The sequence below is a fragment of the Artibeus jamaicensis genome, unplaced genomic scaffold (genome assembly GCF_021234435.1).
Source record: "Artibeus jamaicensis isolate MK-2021 breed Jamaican fruit bat unplaced genomic scaffold, CSHL_Jam_final contig_464, whole genome shotgun sequence".
Taxonomy (NCBI): domain Eukaryota; kingdom Metazoa; phylum Chordata; class Mammalia; order Chiroptera; family Phyllostomidae; genus Artibeus; species Artibeus jamaicensis.
The window spans coordinates 18672141-18690701 of NW_026521842.1; the positions used below are offsets into that span (position 1 = coordinate 18672141).

Genomic DNA, 18561 nt, shown 5'->3' on the forward strand with positions numbered 1-18561 from the left:
TGGGGTAGAGGTGGAAGGGTGAGACATGAGAGAGCCAATTGGGCAAGGTAGTTATTGATGCCCAGCCAACTATTAAACTAATTAAAACGATTTAAACTGTTAAGAAAACTTTTGTGGTTTTATTGTATCATGAGGCATTGAAACATCTGAACAAATCAATGTCTGGGCGGTGAGGCAGCTGCTTTCTCCTTCACTTCTTTGGGTTACTAGAGCAACTTGAGCAACTTGTCAGTAGATTAAAAAAAAAAAAAAAAAAAAAGACAACCTTTTGCATTACTTAAGTCTTTCCAAGGCATGCGCTGGTACAACACAAACTTCTCCTGTCAGATGTAACTAGTCTAGTGTCCAAACATCATGCACAAAACCTAGGCGGCGGCGGCGCACTGCGCCCACTCCCACCATGGCCCTGCTCATTTGTGTATGATATTTGGAGCATCTGGAGGAGTGTGAATAGTATCAGGAAGAGAGGGAGGAGGAAACAGCATGAGTGCCTGGCTGGGAGGAAGTCAGCCGAAGTTGTGCAGGGCAAGCCTGAACATGTCATTGGTGCAAACCCAAGCGTCGTTGATGTTCTTTAATAGGAACATCTGGTGGAACCCCATGATGGGGTCTTCATCGGCCTGTAAGGAAAGAAACACGATTCAGTGAGGGGCCCAGGGAATAGGAAGGGAGTTCAGTGGTAGGGTCACTGGGCAAAGAATGCTGACTTTGGGATCAGGCTCTATTGTCTTGGACTCAAATCCTAGTACAGACAAGGGATACTTGTGACTGTGAATTGATTAATGTATGAAACACTACACTGGGCACACAGGAGCCTACAGACAGCACTCATGCCGCTATATGCACTTAAAAGTGCAGAACAATTCACCTAAATAGATACACCTAAAGAGCAGAGAACGTACCTGCCTCTAAGCCCATGCCTCTGGCCACAAGTAACCAGTTTGAGAGTTCTGCATGCTCGTCTTGTAAAAACTAAACACTCTTTTAATCCTTATCCGAAGGTTTGATTTTTTTCATTGATTTTAGAGAGGGAGAAACATCGACATGAGAGAGAAACATTGATTGGTTGCCTCCCTACACACTCTGATGGGGACTGAGTCCAAAACTTAGGTTGCTCCACAATGGCAACCTTCCCCTGACAAGGAACCAAACCCACAACCTTTTGGTATATGGGACAGCGCTTCAAGTAACTGAGCCACACAGCCAGGGCAAAAACCAAACACTCTTTGTGTATGATTATGCCAGTTAATCCAATCAAGACAAGCAATTGCTAAATGCTGAGTGTGGCCAAACATGTGAGAAATGGCTCAAAACCCAGTTCACACTGAGATCACAGCTCTGCAGGGGAAACACACAAGCCTTGTCATCAGGTGATCCACTGAAAAAAGGAAAGAAAGAGACCTCCACTCCAGTCAAACTGCAGACCGGGATGGGGTAGGAGGTGTCTCTAATAACACCGGTGTTTCTGGGAGTTATTATCAGCAAGGAAACAAATCACTCTTTTGAGGACTCCGAGCTGGGACAGAAACAGAAGAACCTGAAGCCACGTGGGAAAGGGCACTGCGTACTGAGCCCAGCCTGGCAAAGTGGGCACTGAGCACTGTGGAGAGACCTCCTCATTCCCAAGGGGCAAGGCATTGTGGACAGGCAGGAGACGCTGACAGCGAAGTACAGGCCACAAGTAAGGTCCCTCTGAGTCTGATGCACAGCCTTGAGCACTCCCTCAACCCCGGTATTAGACTAAGGAAGCCCTGCCTGGCGTAGGGAGAAGGCCTGCTAGTCTGAGACCTTCTACCGGGACACATCCCAGGAGGCTGGGACCCTGTCATGGAGCAGCCAATTCTTCTGCTTTGGGGAGGACAGGTTTTCTGGAAACCAAAAATTTGGCTTCAGTCTGCTGAAGCACAACAGGTAGGAGTTCATGGGAGAATTCACGGGGGGTGGGGTGGGGACAGAGGTGCTGAGAGGTCACAAAAAGCCTTTGAAGATGACAGGCCTCGAGAAGAAGAAAAAATGTGGAGAGAAGCAGTTCTGGGAATTTGTTCCGCTCAGCAGCCAGCTCAGGGAGCGGCAGCACGGGCTCCAGGAGGGCATGTCCAAGGTCAATGCCTACAGAAGGCTCACCTACACCTTCAGGTGGTATCATGGCCCAGTCACCTGGCACCACAGACTCATCTTGCTCCTACACCTTTTTTCCCTTTACCAAAAAGGATCTAAACCTGTGCTCTCTGCTAGAACTTTCCTCAGTAACAGAAATGGTCTATGTCTGTGCTGTCCAATAGGCAGCCACCAGTGACTGAGAACCTGAAAGAAATATGGCTAGTATAACTGAGGAACCACATTTTATTTCATTTTAATTAATGTAATAAAAAATTACCACATGTAGCTGGCTGCTATATTGAACTACAGCTCTAAATAGTCTCTTGGGTGTCCCTGGATAAGCAGGTCACATCACAGGGATGGCAGGGGCACAGGGCTGCCCTCTTCTCCCTAGCAGCACTATTACCTTAAGCTGGCCCACAACCATGCTGATGATGCAGCTATCTGGCGTGGGCTGATGGTCCTGCGCCGTGATGCTGTGCTGGATTTTCTGGAACGGAAGGCTCTGCAAGAGAAAGAATGGGTAGTGGGCTGCAGCCAGCAGGGAAGGAGCTGCCTGCAGCCCTGCCCTGGCCCTTACTTACAGACAACTTCTCCACAATGGCAGCTTTCCCCTGGAATTGCTGTCCTTCCCACGTAAGGCATGATGCGTCAATCTGAAAACCAGGAAACTTGGGGTCAGGGCCTCAGAGCACCAAAAGGATCTCTGAGGTCCTGAAAAGACCCCTAAAAAGAATCTCTCCTGAGGAAGTAAGTCCATGCCTCGATTTCCCTGTCTGTAAAGGAGGGAACTGAGGATGACTTCCAAACTTCACAATACTAACAATTTCTTTAATTATACCCCACTGTCCGAGAGCTCAGGCTCTGAAAAATTAACATAATGTAAATTTATTAAATAAGTCCAACTCCCAGTTTTTTGGGTTTTTTTTAAATATTTTATTTTTTCGAGAGAGGGGAAGGGAAGGAGAAAGAGTGGGAGAGAAATATCAATGTATGGTTGCCTCTCATGTGTTCCCTGCTGGGAACTGGCCTGCAACCCAGGCATGTGCCCTGACTGGGAATCGAACCGCGACACTCTGGTTCACAGGCCTGCGCTCAATCCACTGAGCTACACCAGCCAGGGCCCAGTTTTTTTTTTTCCAAGAAGTCATATAGCCCCGGCTGGTGTGGCCAGTGAATTAAGTGGCAGCCTGTGAACCAAACCAAAAGGTCATTTGAGTGGCAGCCTGTGAACTGAACCAAAAGGTCACCACTTGGATCCTCAGCCAGGGCACATGCCTGGGTTGTGGGCCAGGTACCCAGCTTAGGGCATGAGAGAGGCAACTGATTGATGTTTCTCTTCCTCTTTCTCCCTCCCTTCCCCTCTAAAACCAAATAAATAAATTCTTTTTTTTAAAGATTTTTATTTATTTATCTTTAGAGGGGAAGGGAAGGAGAGAGGGAGAGAAATATCAATGTATGGTTGCCTTTCATGCATCCCCTGCTGGGAACTGTCCTGCAGGGAACTGGTTTGCAACCCAGGAATATGCCCTGACTGGGAATCGAACCTTGATCCTCTGGTTCGCAGGCCTGTGCTCAATCCACTGAGCTACACCAGCCAGGGCTAAAATAAATAAAATCTTAAAAAAAGAAAAAAGTCATACAATGAGGAGGGGTTTTAAGTAACACTGAGACACGGTTATGGGTTTAACTGTGTTCTCCCAAATTCACATGAAGTCCTGATCCTGCCGTACTGCCCGATGTGACAGTATTTGGAGAGTGGGCCTTTAAAAGAAGAGATCAGAGTCAAGCGTGGCCATGAGGCTGGCCCCCAGCCCAACAGGACTGGCACCCCTGTAAGAAGAGCAGATGAGGGACACGGACAAGCACCGAGGGGAGGCCGTGTGCAGACGCTGGACGGTGACGGCTGTTTAAGAGTCAAGAAGAGACACCTCAGAAGAAACCGACCCTGCTGACACCTCAATCTCAGAACTGTAGCCTCCAGAACTGTGAGAAAGTAAATCTTTCTTTAAGGGGAAAAAAAAAGTCTTCTGACCTCTGATATGCACGAGCCCCAGGCTGGCCGTATGTGGCCAAGGCTTGGCCAAAGCCATCCAGCTGTGTGGTCAGCCGGCAACAGTCCCGGAGCAGTCAGAAACAACTGGGGAACAGCCTACGTTCATCACTAACTATCCAGCCTGGGCGGAGTTCCACTGAGGCCCTTTCCAGGGGGATGCCATGGGGTCAGGGAGAGATGGAAGCTGACAAAGCCTCCCTTGGGGGCTTGCCCCCCCCCTCCAGATCTTCCCTTCGACAGCCACCAGGGGCAAACCTCCGAAGTGCCTCTGCTACTCAACAACTGTGACATTAAGCAAGTGACTTATTTTTCTGAGTCTCAGTTTCCTGATATTCAAAGGGAACATGAGCTGAGGATTATGTAAAATGAGATACACGAAGTGTTCTTTTAGAACTTCACTAACTCTATTCTCTGGGGTAGGCCTGCTTTAATTGACATTAAGAAGCAACACGGCTCTGGCTGGTGTGGCTCAGTGGATTGAGAGCTGGCCTGCAATCCAAAAGGGTCACTGGTTTGATTCCCAGTCAGGGTACATTCCCGAGTTGTGGGCCAGGCCCCCAGTTGGGGGCACACGAGAGGCAACTTCACATTGATGTTTCTCTCCCCTCTCTTTCTTCTTCCTTTCCCCTCTCTGAAAATAAATAAAATCTTAAAAAAAAAAAGCAAAAGCAACAGGGTGCTCTAACTGATATGGCTCAGTGGATTGGGTGTTGGCCTGCAAACCAAAAGGTTGCCAGTTCAATTCCTGGGCAAGGCACACGCCTGGGTTGAGGGCCAGGTTCCTGGTTGAGGGCATGTGAAAGGCAACAAATCAGTGTTTCTCTTGCACATCGATGTTTCTCTCCCTCTTTCTCCTTCCCCTCTAAAAATTAAATCGTTTTAAAAACAGCAAAAGCACAGCAGAAGCAACAAGGCAAAAACGCTGGGATCCCAGAATCAAATCAGTTCAAGTTTTAAAAATTCTCAATCTGCCCTGGCTGGACAGCTCAGCTGGTTAGAGCATCATTTGGATACGCCAGGGTGGCGGGTTCAATCCCTGGTTAGGGTACATACAAGAAACAAAAACAAGCCCTGGGTGCTGTGGCTCAGTGGACTGAACACCAGCCTGTAAACCAAAAGAAACAAAAACAAAACAAAATTCTTGATCTCTGATAGTGACAATCAAATAGCACTTGTGCTGGATTTGGCCCTCTGCCTGCACGGAGGGGTTTCTCAAAGGCATACCAGCCTTCCTGGGCTAACCCTATTTGTTTCCCATGAGTACTAAGGGGCCTTTGACTCCCCTTAAAAGAAGCCAGACCTGGGGCCTCCAGGAGAGCGCAGCTTTGCAATGATGATGCGCATGAGCTGCCTCCAGAGGGCACCATGAGCCCTAGCCTCCGCCTGCTGCTTCCCAATCTAGAACACTGGCACGTCCGGAATCCTGGATGGCCAGCCCAGAACACCCTGCCCAGGGTAACAGAATTCCTACTCTTGCGGAACATGACAGAAGGAAATGTGTGAACCAGCTAGCAGGGTGAGACCTCAGGCTCCCTGTCCTGTGGACAGCTCAGACAGAAGGACGCAACCCAATTCAGTGAGGGCTGCCAGAACTTGTGAACTGGATAAAGTGGCCCAACACCAAACTAATCCCCTAGAGTCCCATTCTGGCCCTAGAGCTGCAGACTTACGTAAATTGCGCCTAGTTGGGTCCTGTCATTATCAAATAACTGGTAGTAATGTTGAATGAAGCTGGATCCAATCTGCTCCCAAATTGGCTTGTCTCCCATTCTGGAGCGTCACCCGGCCTCTTTGAGACCTGCAAGACCAGACAGGGAGGGGAAGTGTTGGTACTGTGGGAGGAGGAGGTAGCCAGCTGCTGCCTCTTCACTGACCCCACCCCACTCCATGGTCTCCCTGAGCAGGAAGTCCTTTGCTGAGTTCTGTTCATAGGGAACATGAAGAGGCCCCCGACAATTGGTAGAGACCCCTCCCAACACAGACCAGTGCAGGAAGCCCAGAAGTGGACCAGACACAGCCCCTCTTTTCAGGAGCTCTGGTTGAGGAGACAGAGAGGTACCAGGGTCATGGAGCACACATGATGGGTACTGAAGGAGGACCCAGGACAAAGGAAGGTCAGGGCAGGTCTCTCAAAGCCCAATAATGGGGTAAACCTTTAAGGAGGAGCTACCCCCCCCCCGTAGCTTTTCATTCAATCTTCTCAATGACCTGCAAGGCAAGAGTTGTTGCTATTCTTCCCACCCTGTGGGCCAGCAATAATTACTGGTGTCTATGTGTGAAGTGTCTTCTACAACGGAGGAACCCAAAAAAACCCCCAGAATTATCTTCTGGAGGGTGGGCCCCCTGTAGTATAGGCTTCCCAGCGAGGTGAGTGCTGTAGGAACCCATCTGTATCAGTGCGCCAGCTGGCGTTGTTGTGAGAGGCTACATTTGGCTTCAGTGAAAGATTCTTTCAATGTGTTTGTCTCTTTTTAATGATGGGTGATTTATGCGCATATCTGCCCACACTGTGGTGAGTGTTCAGCAGTTTTTCACCAAAACCTGCATGACCCCTGTGCCCCACCCTCCCTATTTACCCGATCTCACCACGAGCAATATTTTTTGGTTTCCCCAGGTGAAAAAAAATCCTCAAAGGGAAACAAACAAACAAACAAACAAAAACCAGCAGAAACACTAAAAGGCATCAAAATCAATGAGTTCAAAAACTGTTGTGAGCAGTGGGAAAAATGGCTTGATAGGTGTATTGCATCAAACAGACAGTACTTTGAAGGTGACTGAAGTTTAAACATGTAAGACTACATACATGATTTTTTATAAATAAATTCCAGGTTTTTTTGTCCCCCCCACCCTTGTATTACAGCCCTTGGGCCCTGTCTTCGTCCTGCTGGGACCCAGCCCTCAGCGCCTCAACACTGCCCCAGTGCTTTCTTGGCAGGTAGAGGAAGACCCAGAGAAAGTTGGAGGAGGTGGCTCCTCAAGGCTCCATCTGCTACAAAAACAGCAAATGACAACCACTTCCCTGTAGTCTTAAGGGGGCAGTTTACATTTTTAAGGTGAGTAATGCCTGGCCCTTTCTGGAGCCTTTCTTCACCAATGGCAGTGCCCCCACCTTTTTCAGGGACAGGGACAAGTTCAGGTGATCACAAAATAATAGATGAGAGATGTGGGGAGGGAGCCACGAGGAGGAGACACTTCATCTCGCCACATCCCCCAACCCTCAGCACTGCTTCTGCTGGGAGGGGCGGTCCCTCTCCAATTTCTGAGGGGAAGGGGAAGCCCCACTCCTGGCTACAGGCACCACAGCCCGACCAAGGCTGCCAGATGAGGGAGTCGCTCTCGTGTTGGTAGGCCCCTCCCGGGGAGGGGAGTCCAATCCTACTGCAGGATCCACGACAACAGACTCACAACAGACTCGTGTGCTGCCCTGTAGCTGGCGAATTTTAGAGGGGCCCGGCCCTCTCTCCTGACAACAGGACTGACTCTGAAACAGCAGTGAGGAGGTGGGCTCGACCCTGGCAGACAACCAGTAACAATGATAGGAGGTAGTGCAAGTCACTACCTTTCTTAGGGCCTTGGCCTCCTTCTCCTCCGTATGTTGGAGGTGGCTATGAAGCCTCCCTAAGGGAACCTGGTCAAGCCTTCAGCTCAGTATGGTAAGTGCTAGTTCACTGCAGTCCCTGTGACTTCACCTAAGGCCAAGGAGCCAGTGGGGAGGGACAGTAGCCCATTCCCAATCCAGCCAATCTTCTACCATGTGACCAATAACTCCAGCCAATGAGGGGCCAGGAAGCTTAGCCAGCTTTATTTTAGGTCTCCTAGGAGGTGGTGGCACTAAAAATAGCAGCTCAGTGCTGGGATGACTAAGAAATGTCCAGGAAAGTCTAAAATAAGCAGAGGAGAGACCATGGACTGGGCCACGCCTGTTACACAGGAACACAAGGTATGTCCCAGTTCACACTCTGCCAAGAAACAAATCAACAAATGGGAAGAGCATAGGACCAAGAGCCAGTCTCAGCTGTATTGTCTTGGTCACATTTCCAAGGGATACCCACACACAGACTTGGATTCCTTGAGGCAGGGCACAGCCCCACCTATCTCTGCCCCTTCCACCCTGGTGTGCACTATGCTTAGCTCACTTGCTGCAGCCCGACCCCACTGCATCTTACCCGCAAGATGCCTTGCGCCCAGCCCCTGAGAGCTCTGGGGCAGGGGGATAGCTGAAAGAATGGATGAGGGCCATCTCTCCTTCTGCCCTGAGCAAGGCTGGGCAGCCCTCTGAGAAGGTCTTGGAGAAAGAGTGTGCTAATCGGAAGAAACAGCACAAGCAATTATCTGGGAAAAGGAAAAGAGATAAAGGCAGGAAATCGGGAAGCCAGAGCTGGAGGGTAAGAGGAACTAAGGTTAGAAGCTGATCCAAAGACAAGGGCTCACTTGTGGTGGATTGGTGAGGCAAAGGAAGTGTGTGGGTGGGTGTTTTTTTCCAATATTGTTCTAAATGATGCGATAACTTGCTAATACAAAAACTACTTGGCAGAAGTAGTGGTGGAGTGAAGAGGGTGGAGGGACTAAAGGACAGAAGAACCCTTTGGTCTGGTAGGGCAGAGCAGGACAGGGTGAACCTTCCAGAGGAACTGGATAGCTCAGGGTCTCCCAGAAAGTGTGAGAAGGAACCCTCAAAACTAAGTGGACTGCCCTGGCTGGTGTGGCTCAGTGGACTGAGTGTCACCCTGCAAACCAAAAGGCTGCTGATTTGGTTTCTAGTCAGGGCACATGGCCAGGTTGTGGGCCAGGTTCCCAGTTGGGGGCGTGCAGGAGGCAACCAGTCAATTTTTCTTTCCCTCTCTTTTCCCTCTCTAAAAATAAATAAATTAAAACAAAAAACAACAACCAAAAAACCCTATGTGGATTGAGACCTTTGCTTTAAAAATGCCAAGCAGGGATCCCAAAGCCAGTATCAATGTCATTTAAAGTCTGCTTGACCTTGATTTATCTCCTCGAAATGACTGTAACAGCCATAAGGTCAGATTCCACTGTCACCCACTTAACAGGCGGGAAAACAGGTTCAGCAATGTGGTCTGTCTTGTTCCAAGTTCATCCAGCAGATCAGTGCTGCCACTGGGTCTTCTGCTTGAGGCCTGTGCTTTCTTTCCACTACCTTTGCATCCCTGAGCTATAAACCACAGAGCTGGCTGTGTCGCTCCCCTACAGCACCACCGTTGCCTTGGGGTTAAAAGCCAAACCCCACAGGTGGCCAGCCACACCTGTCCCCGCCTCTCCAGCCATTCTCTCCTACCTCAATCCAACTCCACACCAGAACTAACCAAGCACTTACACACCTGGAAAGAAACAAAACACCAAGGTGCAGAGGTGACCTCCCAGCAGATTGGGAACTGACCTTTATGATGGCCTCTCCTAGAGCTCTTGCAAGAGGGCCACTGACCACGCCTTTTCCTGCTTCACCCCAGAAGCCCGCAGGCTGACTGAAGTCAGGCTCCTCGAACCCAAATGACTTTGATGGCCTCTCAGCCACTGAGCATCAGCTTCCTCTGACCCTTAGGTCTGTGGGTTCAAAGACCCTCTAAGAGTGTCTCAAAAACGGTGGCCCTCTCCCAATAAACTTGCACAGTGGTAGGATGCCCCAGCCTTGTGAATAATTTCAGGTTGTTTACACTTCCTGAGGTTCAGTCATAGACCCCAGGGTAAAACTGCTGGCCCAGAAGATGCCTTTTGGCAACAGAAAAACTTCATTTTTATCCTGAAATAAGGGGTGTTTCCAGTGACAAAACTTGAAATAGCAATGTCCAGCTGATAACATCTCATTTTCACTAATGTGTATTAGGTAGAAAAATGTGCTAAGGGCTTTGCATGCATTTGTCCCTGACTCCCTGCAAAATGAGGTTCAGCAACGTTAGCTAACTTGAACTTATTACTCAAGGCCACCAACCTAATAGATGGTGGAACTGGATGGAACCAGTGGACTCCACAGCCAAGACCCCCTGTAACAACTGAAGATAAAAATGAAAAGGAACAAAAAAGAGAAAGAAACGCACACAGAACAGCACAAAGAGCTGGGGCCCTGCTCTCTTGGCTCCTTGGCTTTCTCAGACAGCGCAGGACAGGCCTGAACCAGGACTTCTGCCTCCTAAGAAGACACCAGGCAGATTTCCACACTCAACAATCGGCGTTTTCATGGGAGATGATCTCACCTTTCCCTCAAACCTTCAGAGTCACAAGTCTGTTCTATTATCTCAGCAAAGCAAAGAGATCTTGGCCTAGCGAACCCGGGCAGGGACTGGGGCAGGAGAGGCAAGAGGATGTCACTAACCCCAGACTGATACACAGAAAGATGCTCACATGTTTAGGGACCCATCACTGAGGCCACTGGATTGTCAGCAGATATGCCAAGCTTATAGTGGGGTCCTTGAAATTGAGACCAACAGTGGCCATTAGCCTCACATCTACTTTCTGCCATGCCCTGAACAGCCCTGAAGCATACAGGCTGGGAAGAACCCCTCCAACAGGTGGGACTGACAGCCAGCCTTGGCTTAAACCTCCAGGGCCCAGGCATGTATTACAGGGAAAGAAGGGAAACACAGTGTACTGCCACCAGACAGAACTGCAGGGTACCTGTTCCTCAGGAACACACTGCCCCTCTGACTTCCCGGTGACCCTCCAGTGACTTTCCTTCCCACTCCCCACCGATGAAGTCTGAACCACTTACCCTGACCTCGAGGCCTTGAGGGACCTGCCCTCCGGGCTGCCCAGCCTTGTCTCCTGCCACTGACCCTCCAACCCCTTCCTCTACAGACACTGTGCATTTTCTTGTTCCAGACCATGCTAGGCCTGCTGTCACCCCAGGGCCCTGCAACTGTCAATCCTTCTGCCTGCCCACTCTTACTCTCCCTAAACCTCCATGTGCCCGGCTCCCTGTACCCTGTGCATCAGCTCACATGTCACCTCTTCACAGATACCTTCCCTGACCACCCGGTCTAAAATAGCTGCCCAAGTACTCATTTCACCATCATGTACTATTTTCTTTCTTCCTTTTAAAATCTTCATCCAAGGGTATGCTTATTCATTTTAGAGGGAGAGGCAGGAAGGGAAGACAAGGGGAGGACAGAGAAAGACATCAGTTGGTCACCTCCTGTACACTCCAACTGGGATCGAACCTGCAACCTAGGTGTGCACCCTGACCTGGCAATCAAACTGGCAACCTTTTGGCACGCAGGATGATACTCCAATGGAGACATCCAGCCGGGGCATCATGTATTTTCTTAGAATTTGTCACTGCATGAGACTGTCACTCTTGCAGAGTGGGGGGAAAGCAGACTTACAGTAGTTTGTACAGAAAGTAATACAAAAATGAACTGTTTTGTGTACTCATAACTGTAAACCTACTTTTGCCCAACCCTGTTTACGGCCTGTCTCTGAGCAGGGCATCCCTGCTCCCGTGGTGCCTGGCTTGGCTCTCAGTAACTGTCTAAGTCCGGGAATGTGCAGGGCCAAGGCCTGACCTTCTTCTCTGGAGAACTAGTAGTAATTCTGGGCAAACCCAGCTCAATGTAAGTGGCCAAGTGACCCACTTCCCTTCCACCTACGTCTTCTGTCCAAGTTGTCAGGAAACAACCGTCCGTGGTGCACCCAGCCATCTGTCTGTCTGTCTGAGGCATGTAGCAAGTGGGGCTTGGCACCAACCCCCTCTTCTCCTTCCCAAGGTCCTGGTCAGTCACCCGAGGGACAGCTGTGGCTGAACAGCAGGCACACAACTCCACACTCGAAGGCCTAACCTCTACCCTGCTCCTCCTCTTCTCCTTCATGGTATCTCATCAGTAATTGTGGGGGCATTAGGGACAGTCAGCTGAGGGTATAAAGCAGGACTCAGCTGTAAGGAGCCACTGTCAGTTCCTGGGTGAACCCTAGATAGAGCGGTAGGAAGAAGCCTCGACCTAGGAGCGACTGCCTGGTCACCACTCCTCTGCCTGAAGTCTTAGAGAGTGATCAACCAAGGTCTGATGCCTGAACGGCTGGCCAGGACGGAACCCTTTCTGGGGCAGACCCCTGAGGCTGAGGTGCTTCCAGGACCCTGATGACCTTTCCCGCTTCAGCCTAGGGTGCCTCCAGGACTTCAGTGGCCTTTCCCACTTCTGCCTGGGGAGGGCTGCCTGGGGCTGCCCTGGCTGGCCCAGAAGCTAAATTCTGAGACCCACATTCTTATCTCTGCTCTGTACTCAGTCCCCGAGTAGCCTTCCTTTCCCAGGTGGCTCAGATCTCTGGGGCCCAGCCAACTCCCACCTATGAACTTGCTGGTTAGGTACACACAGACTTGGCTCCCCCAATGTGGTCTGAAGCCCTTAAGTGACCACCCCATCCTCTGCTTGCCCCCACCATGCCTGGCCAATACCACTGTGACACTCTGTGACTGAGACAAGCAGGCTAATAAAGGGATGGAGGTGGAGTTCCCGGAGCGGGGGAGGGAATGCCTCCTGTTAGCCAAGCAGTTGTGTTCCTTTCCTTTTTCTTAAATTTTATTTACTTTTCAGAGAGAAGGGGAGGGAGGAAGAAAAAGGAGGAGAGAAACAACCACTGGCTGCCTCTCGCAAGCTCCCAACCAGGGACCTGGGCCACAGCCCAGGCATGTGCCCAGACTGGGAACAGGACTGACGACCTTTCAGTTTGCAGGCCGGTGCTCAACCCACTGAGCCACTCCAGCCAGGGGCACTTGTGTGTGTTTCACTGTCTGAGTCCCACAACCCTGTAGAGTAGGTATGCTTAGTACCACTTTGTGGATAAGGAAACCAAAAGGTTAAGAAAAAATTCAATGCTACACAAGGCCACTGGCATAGCCAGCATTAAAATGTCCACAAAATTGGCTTGGACTGGAACAGCTGAGAGCCAACTTCAAAGAGCAAGAAGCATACAGGTGGCAAGATGAGATGGTGAAGGACAGAGCCCAGACCTTTTCTTCTCTGAAATAAGCCCCACAACCCTCAGGACACAAAGCTCCTGAGTACATGCTTAGCTGGTCAGTTTTATGCCATAGGGAAAATAGAACTTGCATCCCCTTGAGCCTGAATCTGCCTCTGCAAGTGGAAATGACGTCTCTACACACTTCTGGGGGGAGCAGTTTCTGCCCAGAGGCTCTGATGGCCTATCTAAGGCTATAAGGAAGAAACATTCCAGAATTCCCCACTTACTGAAGCAAACAGCCCTCAATTCCCTAGCACCTTAGAAACAGCCCTCTCCTCAGGGAAGTTTCTCTCCAGCCTGAGCTTCAGGAGCCGGGACAGAGCAGGGACCAGCAACAAATAAGGAGTAAGGCTCAGGGCAGCCACAGCAAGTTCCCCAACAGTCAGTGATGGGAGCCTTGGGGCCAGCAGGGTGGGGCACCCTTAGGCCTTTTGTGTCCCTCTCCCTCTTCCCTGGCCACTAAGACACTTCCCTAGTCACAGCCAGACCTGAACAAAGGGTTCTTTCCAGGAAGACACATTCCAGCTGATAGGGTGAGAAAAGGGAAGGCATCAGGGTGCTGACCAGAGTATCACACAGGCCTGGACATGCTGCTCGCTTCCCTCAGGGAGGGAGTCATGAGTTCCTGCCACGACGGTCAGAGCAAGAGAATCACTGAATTTCAATGCCGGGGAAGGGGTGGCTCACACAAAATCAATTTAAAACACACAAACATCCTCAATGGCCCACCAGAAGAAAAGTAACAAGAAAAAAAATGAGAGATTCAGCTAAACCCCAGCCTACAGAATACAGAAATTCTACCCACCTTTCATTTCAATGTCTGTCCTGCGGGAAACTTTTCAGATGCACCCCTCTCTCTCTCAAAGGACTATTCCCTTTCATCCTGGGGAGGGTGGCTCTCTCTTTCACTCTGGGAAGATATCCTACAGGTACCACTCTAGGAGTACTGGGCAGGGCTCTGGAGGGTGTGGCTCAGTGGACTGTCAACCAGCTAGCTAACTGAAAGGTTGCCAGTTTGCCTCCTGGTCAGGGCATACGTCTGGGTTGCGGGCCAGGTCCCCAGTTGGGGATGTGTGAGAGGCTCTTTAAAAATAGCATAATCAGTAAAGTATAATTTAAAAAAAGGAAAATGAACAATCCTAGAGACTTCTAGGATACCATCAGAATACCAGCATACACATGTAGGGAGTCCCAGATGGAGAGGATTGAGACAGTAAGATAGAAAGAGTAATTAAGGAAATAGCCAAAATCTCAAATTTATTGATCTACACATCAGAAAAGCACAAAGAACTCCAACAGGATAAAGTCAAAGACTGACAACGAGACACCAAAGGGTCAAACTACCAAAAGACAGAGGGAATCTCGATTAAAAGAAAAAAGAAAAAAAGTGACCTGAGGTCTCAGTTAAAGGGGCAGAAGCCACAAACTCAGTCTCCAGGCACGGAATAATAGGAAGGCCAAAGACCGCAAAATGCTGGTGAGATTCCCAGGCACTGGGAGAATACCCGGCAGAGATCTCTGAAGGATGGAGAAAGAGCAGGCTACAGAAGACAGCAGCTAGATTCGACAGCCATAGCAATTAATGAGAGCCTCGCTCAAGGGGCCCCAGACTTTCCTGGGCCCGCCGTCTGGAGGTACACCTTGCTCTGTGTACAGAAGAGGAGAGTAGGCTCGCCCACAGCTTTTCCTCTTTGGTGCTCTCATCGTTCAGAAGTCCCCTCTTCTGTGTAGAGCCAAGAGTAGCTGTAGGTCCTTTCAACTTAGCTATATAGCCCATAATAGCAACTTTACCTGTTCCCCCTACTACCGTGACCTCCTTTCCCCAGCACCAGGACTGGACAGGATTCATTTTTTACTTCCAGCCTTAGCCCAGAGCCTGACACACAGAAAGGGCCCAAAGAATGGTTGCTGAATAAAACTGATCACTGGTGAGAAAGGAGGAAAAAAATCTTTTCAAAGAATACACTAATGCCTCAGTATTCCGTACTGAGGGAAAAAAGTTCCCTAGGAACTTTTTGATATAAGGTGCCTTCTGGTTCTAAGATTTGAGAATTCTCCATCTCTTATATTATTCATCCCATCCCAACCCACCAACTCTAAAGCCAACAGAATAAAGTTAGTCATGGCTCAGAGTGGAGAGGGGGGCTCCAGGTCACTAAAGAACCTGGTTTTGAGCTGGTTGAGAACCCAGTCATCCCCACACCCTGCCCCCACGCTTATGTAGCCACATCCCAACTGCCCTGTGCCAAGGCCCACTTTCCAAGTCAGCCCGACAAGAACAGAAGGTGCAGAATGGTTCTGGAGAACCTCATGGTTCTCTTATCTCTGAAACTCACATGGCTTGCCAAGTTCCAGAAAGATCAAGGACTTCTGGGGGGTCCAGATGCCTAGCAATGCCTCACTGACTCCAGACATAGAAGTTACAGGACTGGAATGAAGAGGGAGGGAATGGAATTTCTCCTATTCCTGTGTAACCTTGAGGAAGGAACAGTATCTTTTTGACCTTGCAGAAAACCCTACCGATCAAGCCACCCAGGGCCTTGGAATGTGCAAAACTAATCCACAGCCTTAAGCCTAGCTCACCTGAAATCTGTGTCCTAGAAAGAACTAATCCAGATGATCCAGACAGGGTCATGAAACTGGTTTTAGTGTTAAGACTCCACCACACTGATCCTGTATCCATTTTGCGAGGAGTCCCTCCTTGTTGCCTACCTCCGCTGGCAAATCAGGCCTGCTGAATAAATCTGACTTCCATGTGCTCATGTGCTGAGATGTGGACTAGGAGGGCTGAGTTTAGAAAGAACCCTAACCCTTACCTACCCTCCCTAACCAGGGAGAATGATTAGGTAGGCAGAGCAATTCAACTGCAGGAAAACTTCCAAGGCTAAAACCCAATGATCAGGGTGGGGATTGCTGGGGAAAGCAGGCATATAAGGAGACTAAATGGTAATGGGAAAAAATATATAATAAAGACTATATGTCTTTTTACAAAAGATAACACCAATGATCAGTAAAGATACACAAGCAGGGGGAGAGGAAGTGGTAATCCAGAGGTGAAGACTTTTTGCACCATGGGCCTAACTGAACTCCTTTAAGAGACTTGCTTGCTACTGAGGCCAGGTCTGCAGAGACTGAGCTGCTTTTATATTCCCTGCAAGAGCTGTGGCTCAGAAGCCATACTGGCTCAGAGGAATCAAGGTTTGACAAGCTGTCTCTCCCAAAAATCCCATGGAATTCTCTGGCCCGGTCCCTTATATCACCCAATCAAACGTGCCTTTACAAAGCTTGTCAGATGACTACTCTATGGCTAGACAAGCCATTTCTCCCAAAATTCAATGGGGTCACTGGAGTCATTATTAAGAGCAATTTCCCAAGGCCCACCCAACTTACTACCTGTTCACAGACTACTCCAACTGTAGGGAAATGAACAAGCAAGTGAGGGAAGCCTGACCTTCTGCAGCTTTCCGCTCTAATTCTACCTGGGCTTCAGAAGGCCCCAGAGAGTCTGAATTGGAGTACCACAGCCCAAATGTGCTTGACCCCAAATGTTGTTACCAGCCCGGCCTCTTGTTTGGCATTGGATTCATGAATCTCAGGACTGGATGCTACTTCCCTCTCCACTGAATCACACCTTATCACCACCATTCCTGTGGAATCACCCTTCTCTTTGGGAGGAAGACAGATGACCCTGGGAGAGGCAAATACGAGGATTAAGGTGTGCTGGGGTGGTCTAACTGTGTTGTAGGCTCAGACATCCAACTTCACCTCCTTGGCTTCCTTCCTCCACTAACAGGGCGGGCCAACCCACCACAGCTGGGGCCAGGCTCGTCACTGAGAGGCAGAAGGGCGGGGACTGAGCCATCCAGCCTGGAGCTGCCTCATCACATCAGGCCAGATCCTCCAACTCCAAGGCTGATCGGGGTTTAAAATCCCATGTCGAACCCCCTCCCCTCCATGCAGGAGAACTTACACATGCGTTCCACAGAGTTGGGAGAGGAGGGTAAAGGCTTTGTTCACTCCCAGCGGGCAGACAACACAGGAACGTTCACCTACATCCTAGCCAGGCTATGGTCGGGAACCGGTTAAGAGCCCTAACCCCGGGCTCAAACAGGTAGGCGCCCTTACCCAATGCTGATTCCGGAGTGAGCCGGGGGGCCCCCGGATCCTTCGCAGGCAGGTAGCAGGACGTAAGGATGGGGTAGACCCCACTGGCCTGCCTGCAGAGCTTGCGGGACTCAGGCGGGACTCTGGCCGGATTAGGCCAGACCGGGCGGGGACCGGAGAGCCCCATCCGAATGGTCTGGACAACAGAAAAAGGCCGATCCTAGCGCAGTCCGATGCACCCACTATGTGCACAATAAGACCCGGACAGACGCCTGGCTGTCTCTCTGCTTCCCCCCAGCCACCGCCTCAAGAGGACCGGCGGGAGGCGGAGCCGCGCGCGACACATGGCCCTGGCCCCGCGCGGCTTAGGGCCGCCGGCGGGGGGAGGGGGGAGGGGAGGGGCCGCCCAGGGACTCGCAGTGGAGGCTCCAGGCAGCTGGGAGAGCGGCTCCTGCGTCCCAGCCCCCGCCTCGGTGCTCTACACCCAACACTCACCCGAGGGGCTGGCACGATGGCGGCAGCGGCGGCGGCAACCCAGCGCGGTCTGCGACCGACTGTCCCTTTCCCCCTGCCTTCCCTCGCCACCCCACTGCACTCTGGGAAACGCAGTCCCCCCGCGCTCCTTCCTGGCATAGGGCCTCCCGGAGAAAACTACGATTCCCAGCGTGCTGCGCGCCGAGGCCCAGACACAGCCCCCCGGGCGGGAGGAGAGACTAAACTAGGAGGGAGGCTGCCGCCGCGGGCCCCTGAGAATTGTGGTCTAGCGGAAGCCTCTGGAACACCCGAGGTTGGCGCCAGGCGAGGGTCAGGACTCTGTTGTCGCTAGGTCTCAGCTGGGCCGGCCCCACCCAACCTGCGCAGCCTTCTGAGGTTGGCCCCGCCTCCGTGGGATCCTAGCCTGGCTGGCCCCAAGCTTGCCCAGCCGCCCCTCCTAGGGCCCCTGGAGTGTTTCCGCTCGCGAACCCCCTCTCTTTGATGCTCGGGTCGCCCCTTCGGCTCTTTCCGAGAGGTGCTCAAGACCAGCTCGGGATTCCTGCTGTCCCAATGTTCTTGCGCCCCCCACACCGCCATTCTGGCCCAAAGCGGATTGCAAGCGGGCAAGGCTTTCCTGGGGCTGTGGAACCTCAAATGGGGTTCGGCTGAAGACAAATTTCTCTTAGACTTGTACAATTGAAGTCTCCTAGACATCCTCCTAAGATGTTCATTTTTACTGACAAGGAAAGAGAAGTAACTGACTCATCCAAAGGTTCTCCGTGATTTAAATAACCAGCCTGCCCTTTGCTTTCAACGCCCATTTTAGTTGTTTCCTGAGCAACGCAAACATTGAAGGCCTG

General features: G+C 50.8%; 1 protein-coding gene across 2 annotated transcripts; it reads right to left on the reverse strand.

Moving 5' to 3' along the window:
• Positions 1 to 97: 97 nt before the first annotated feature.
• Positions 98 to 17829, reverse strand: NUTF2 (nuclear transport factor 2). Of its 2 annotated transcripts, none has more exons than XM_037162582.2 (5): positions 17723 to 17829; positions 5827 to 5954; positions 2685 to 2756; positions 2507 to 2605; positions 98 to 620 (listed from the first exon to the last, which is right to left on the reverse strand). In XM_037162582.2, the coding sequence occupies exons 2-5, from the start codon at positions 5923 to 5925 to the stop codon at positions 507 to 509; spliced, it is 384 nt and encodes a 127-aa protein (XP_037018477.1). In that variant the 5' UTR covers positions 5926 to 5954; positions 17723 to 17829; the 3' UTR covers positions 98 to 506. The 2 variants fall into 2 exon arrangements, with proteins under 2 accessions (XP_037018477.1, XP_037018478.1); XM_037162583.2 differs by lacking the exon at positions 17723 to 17829 and adding an exon at positions 17249 to 17502.
• Between the last annotated feature and the right edge of the window lie 732 nt (positions 17830 to 18561).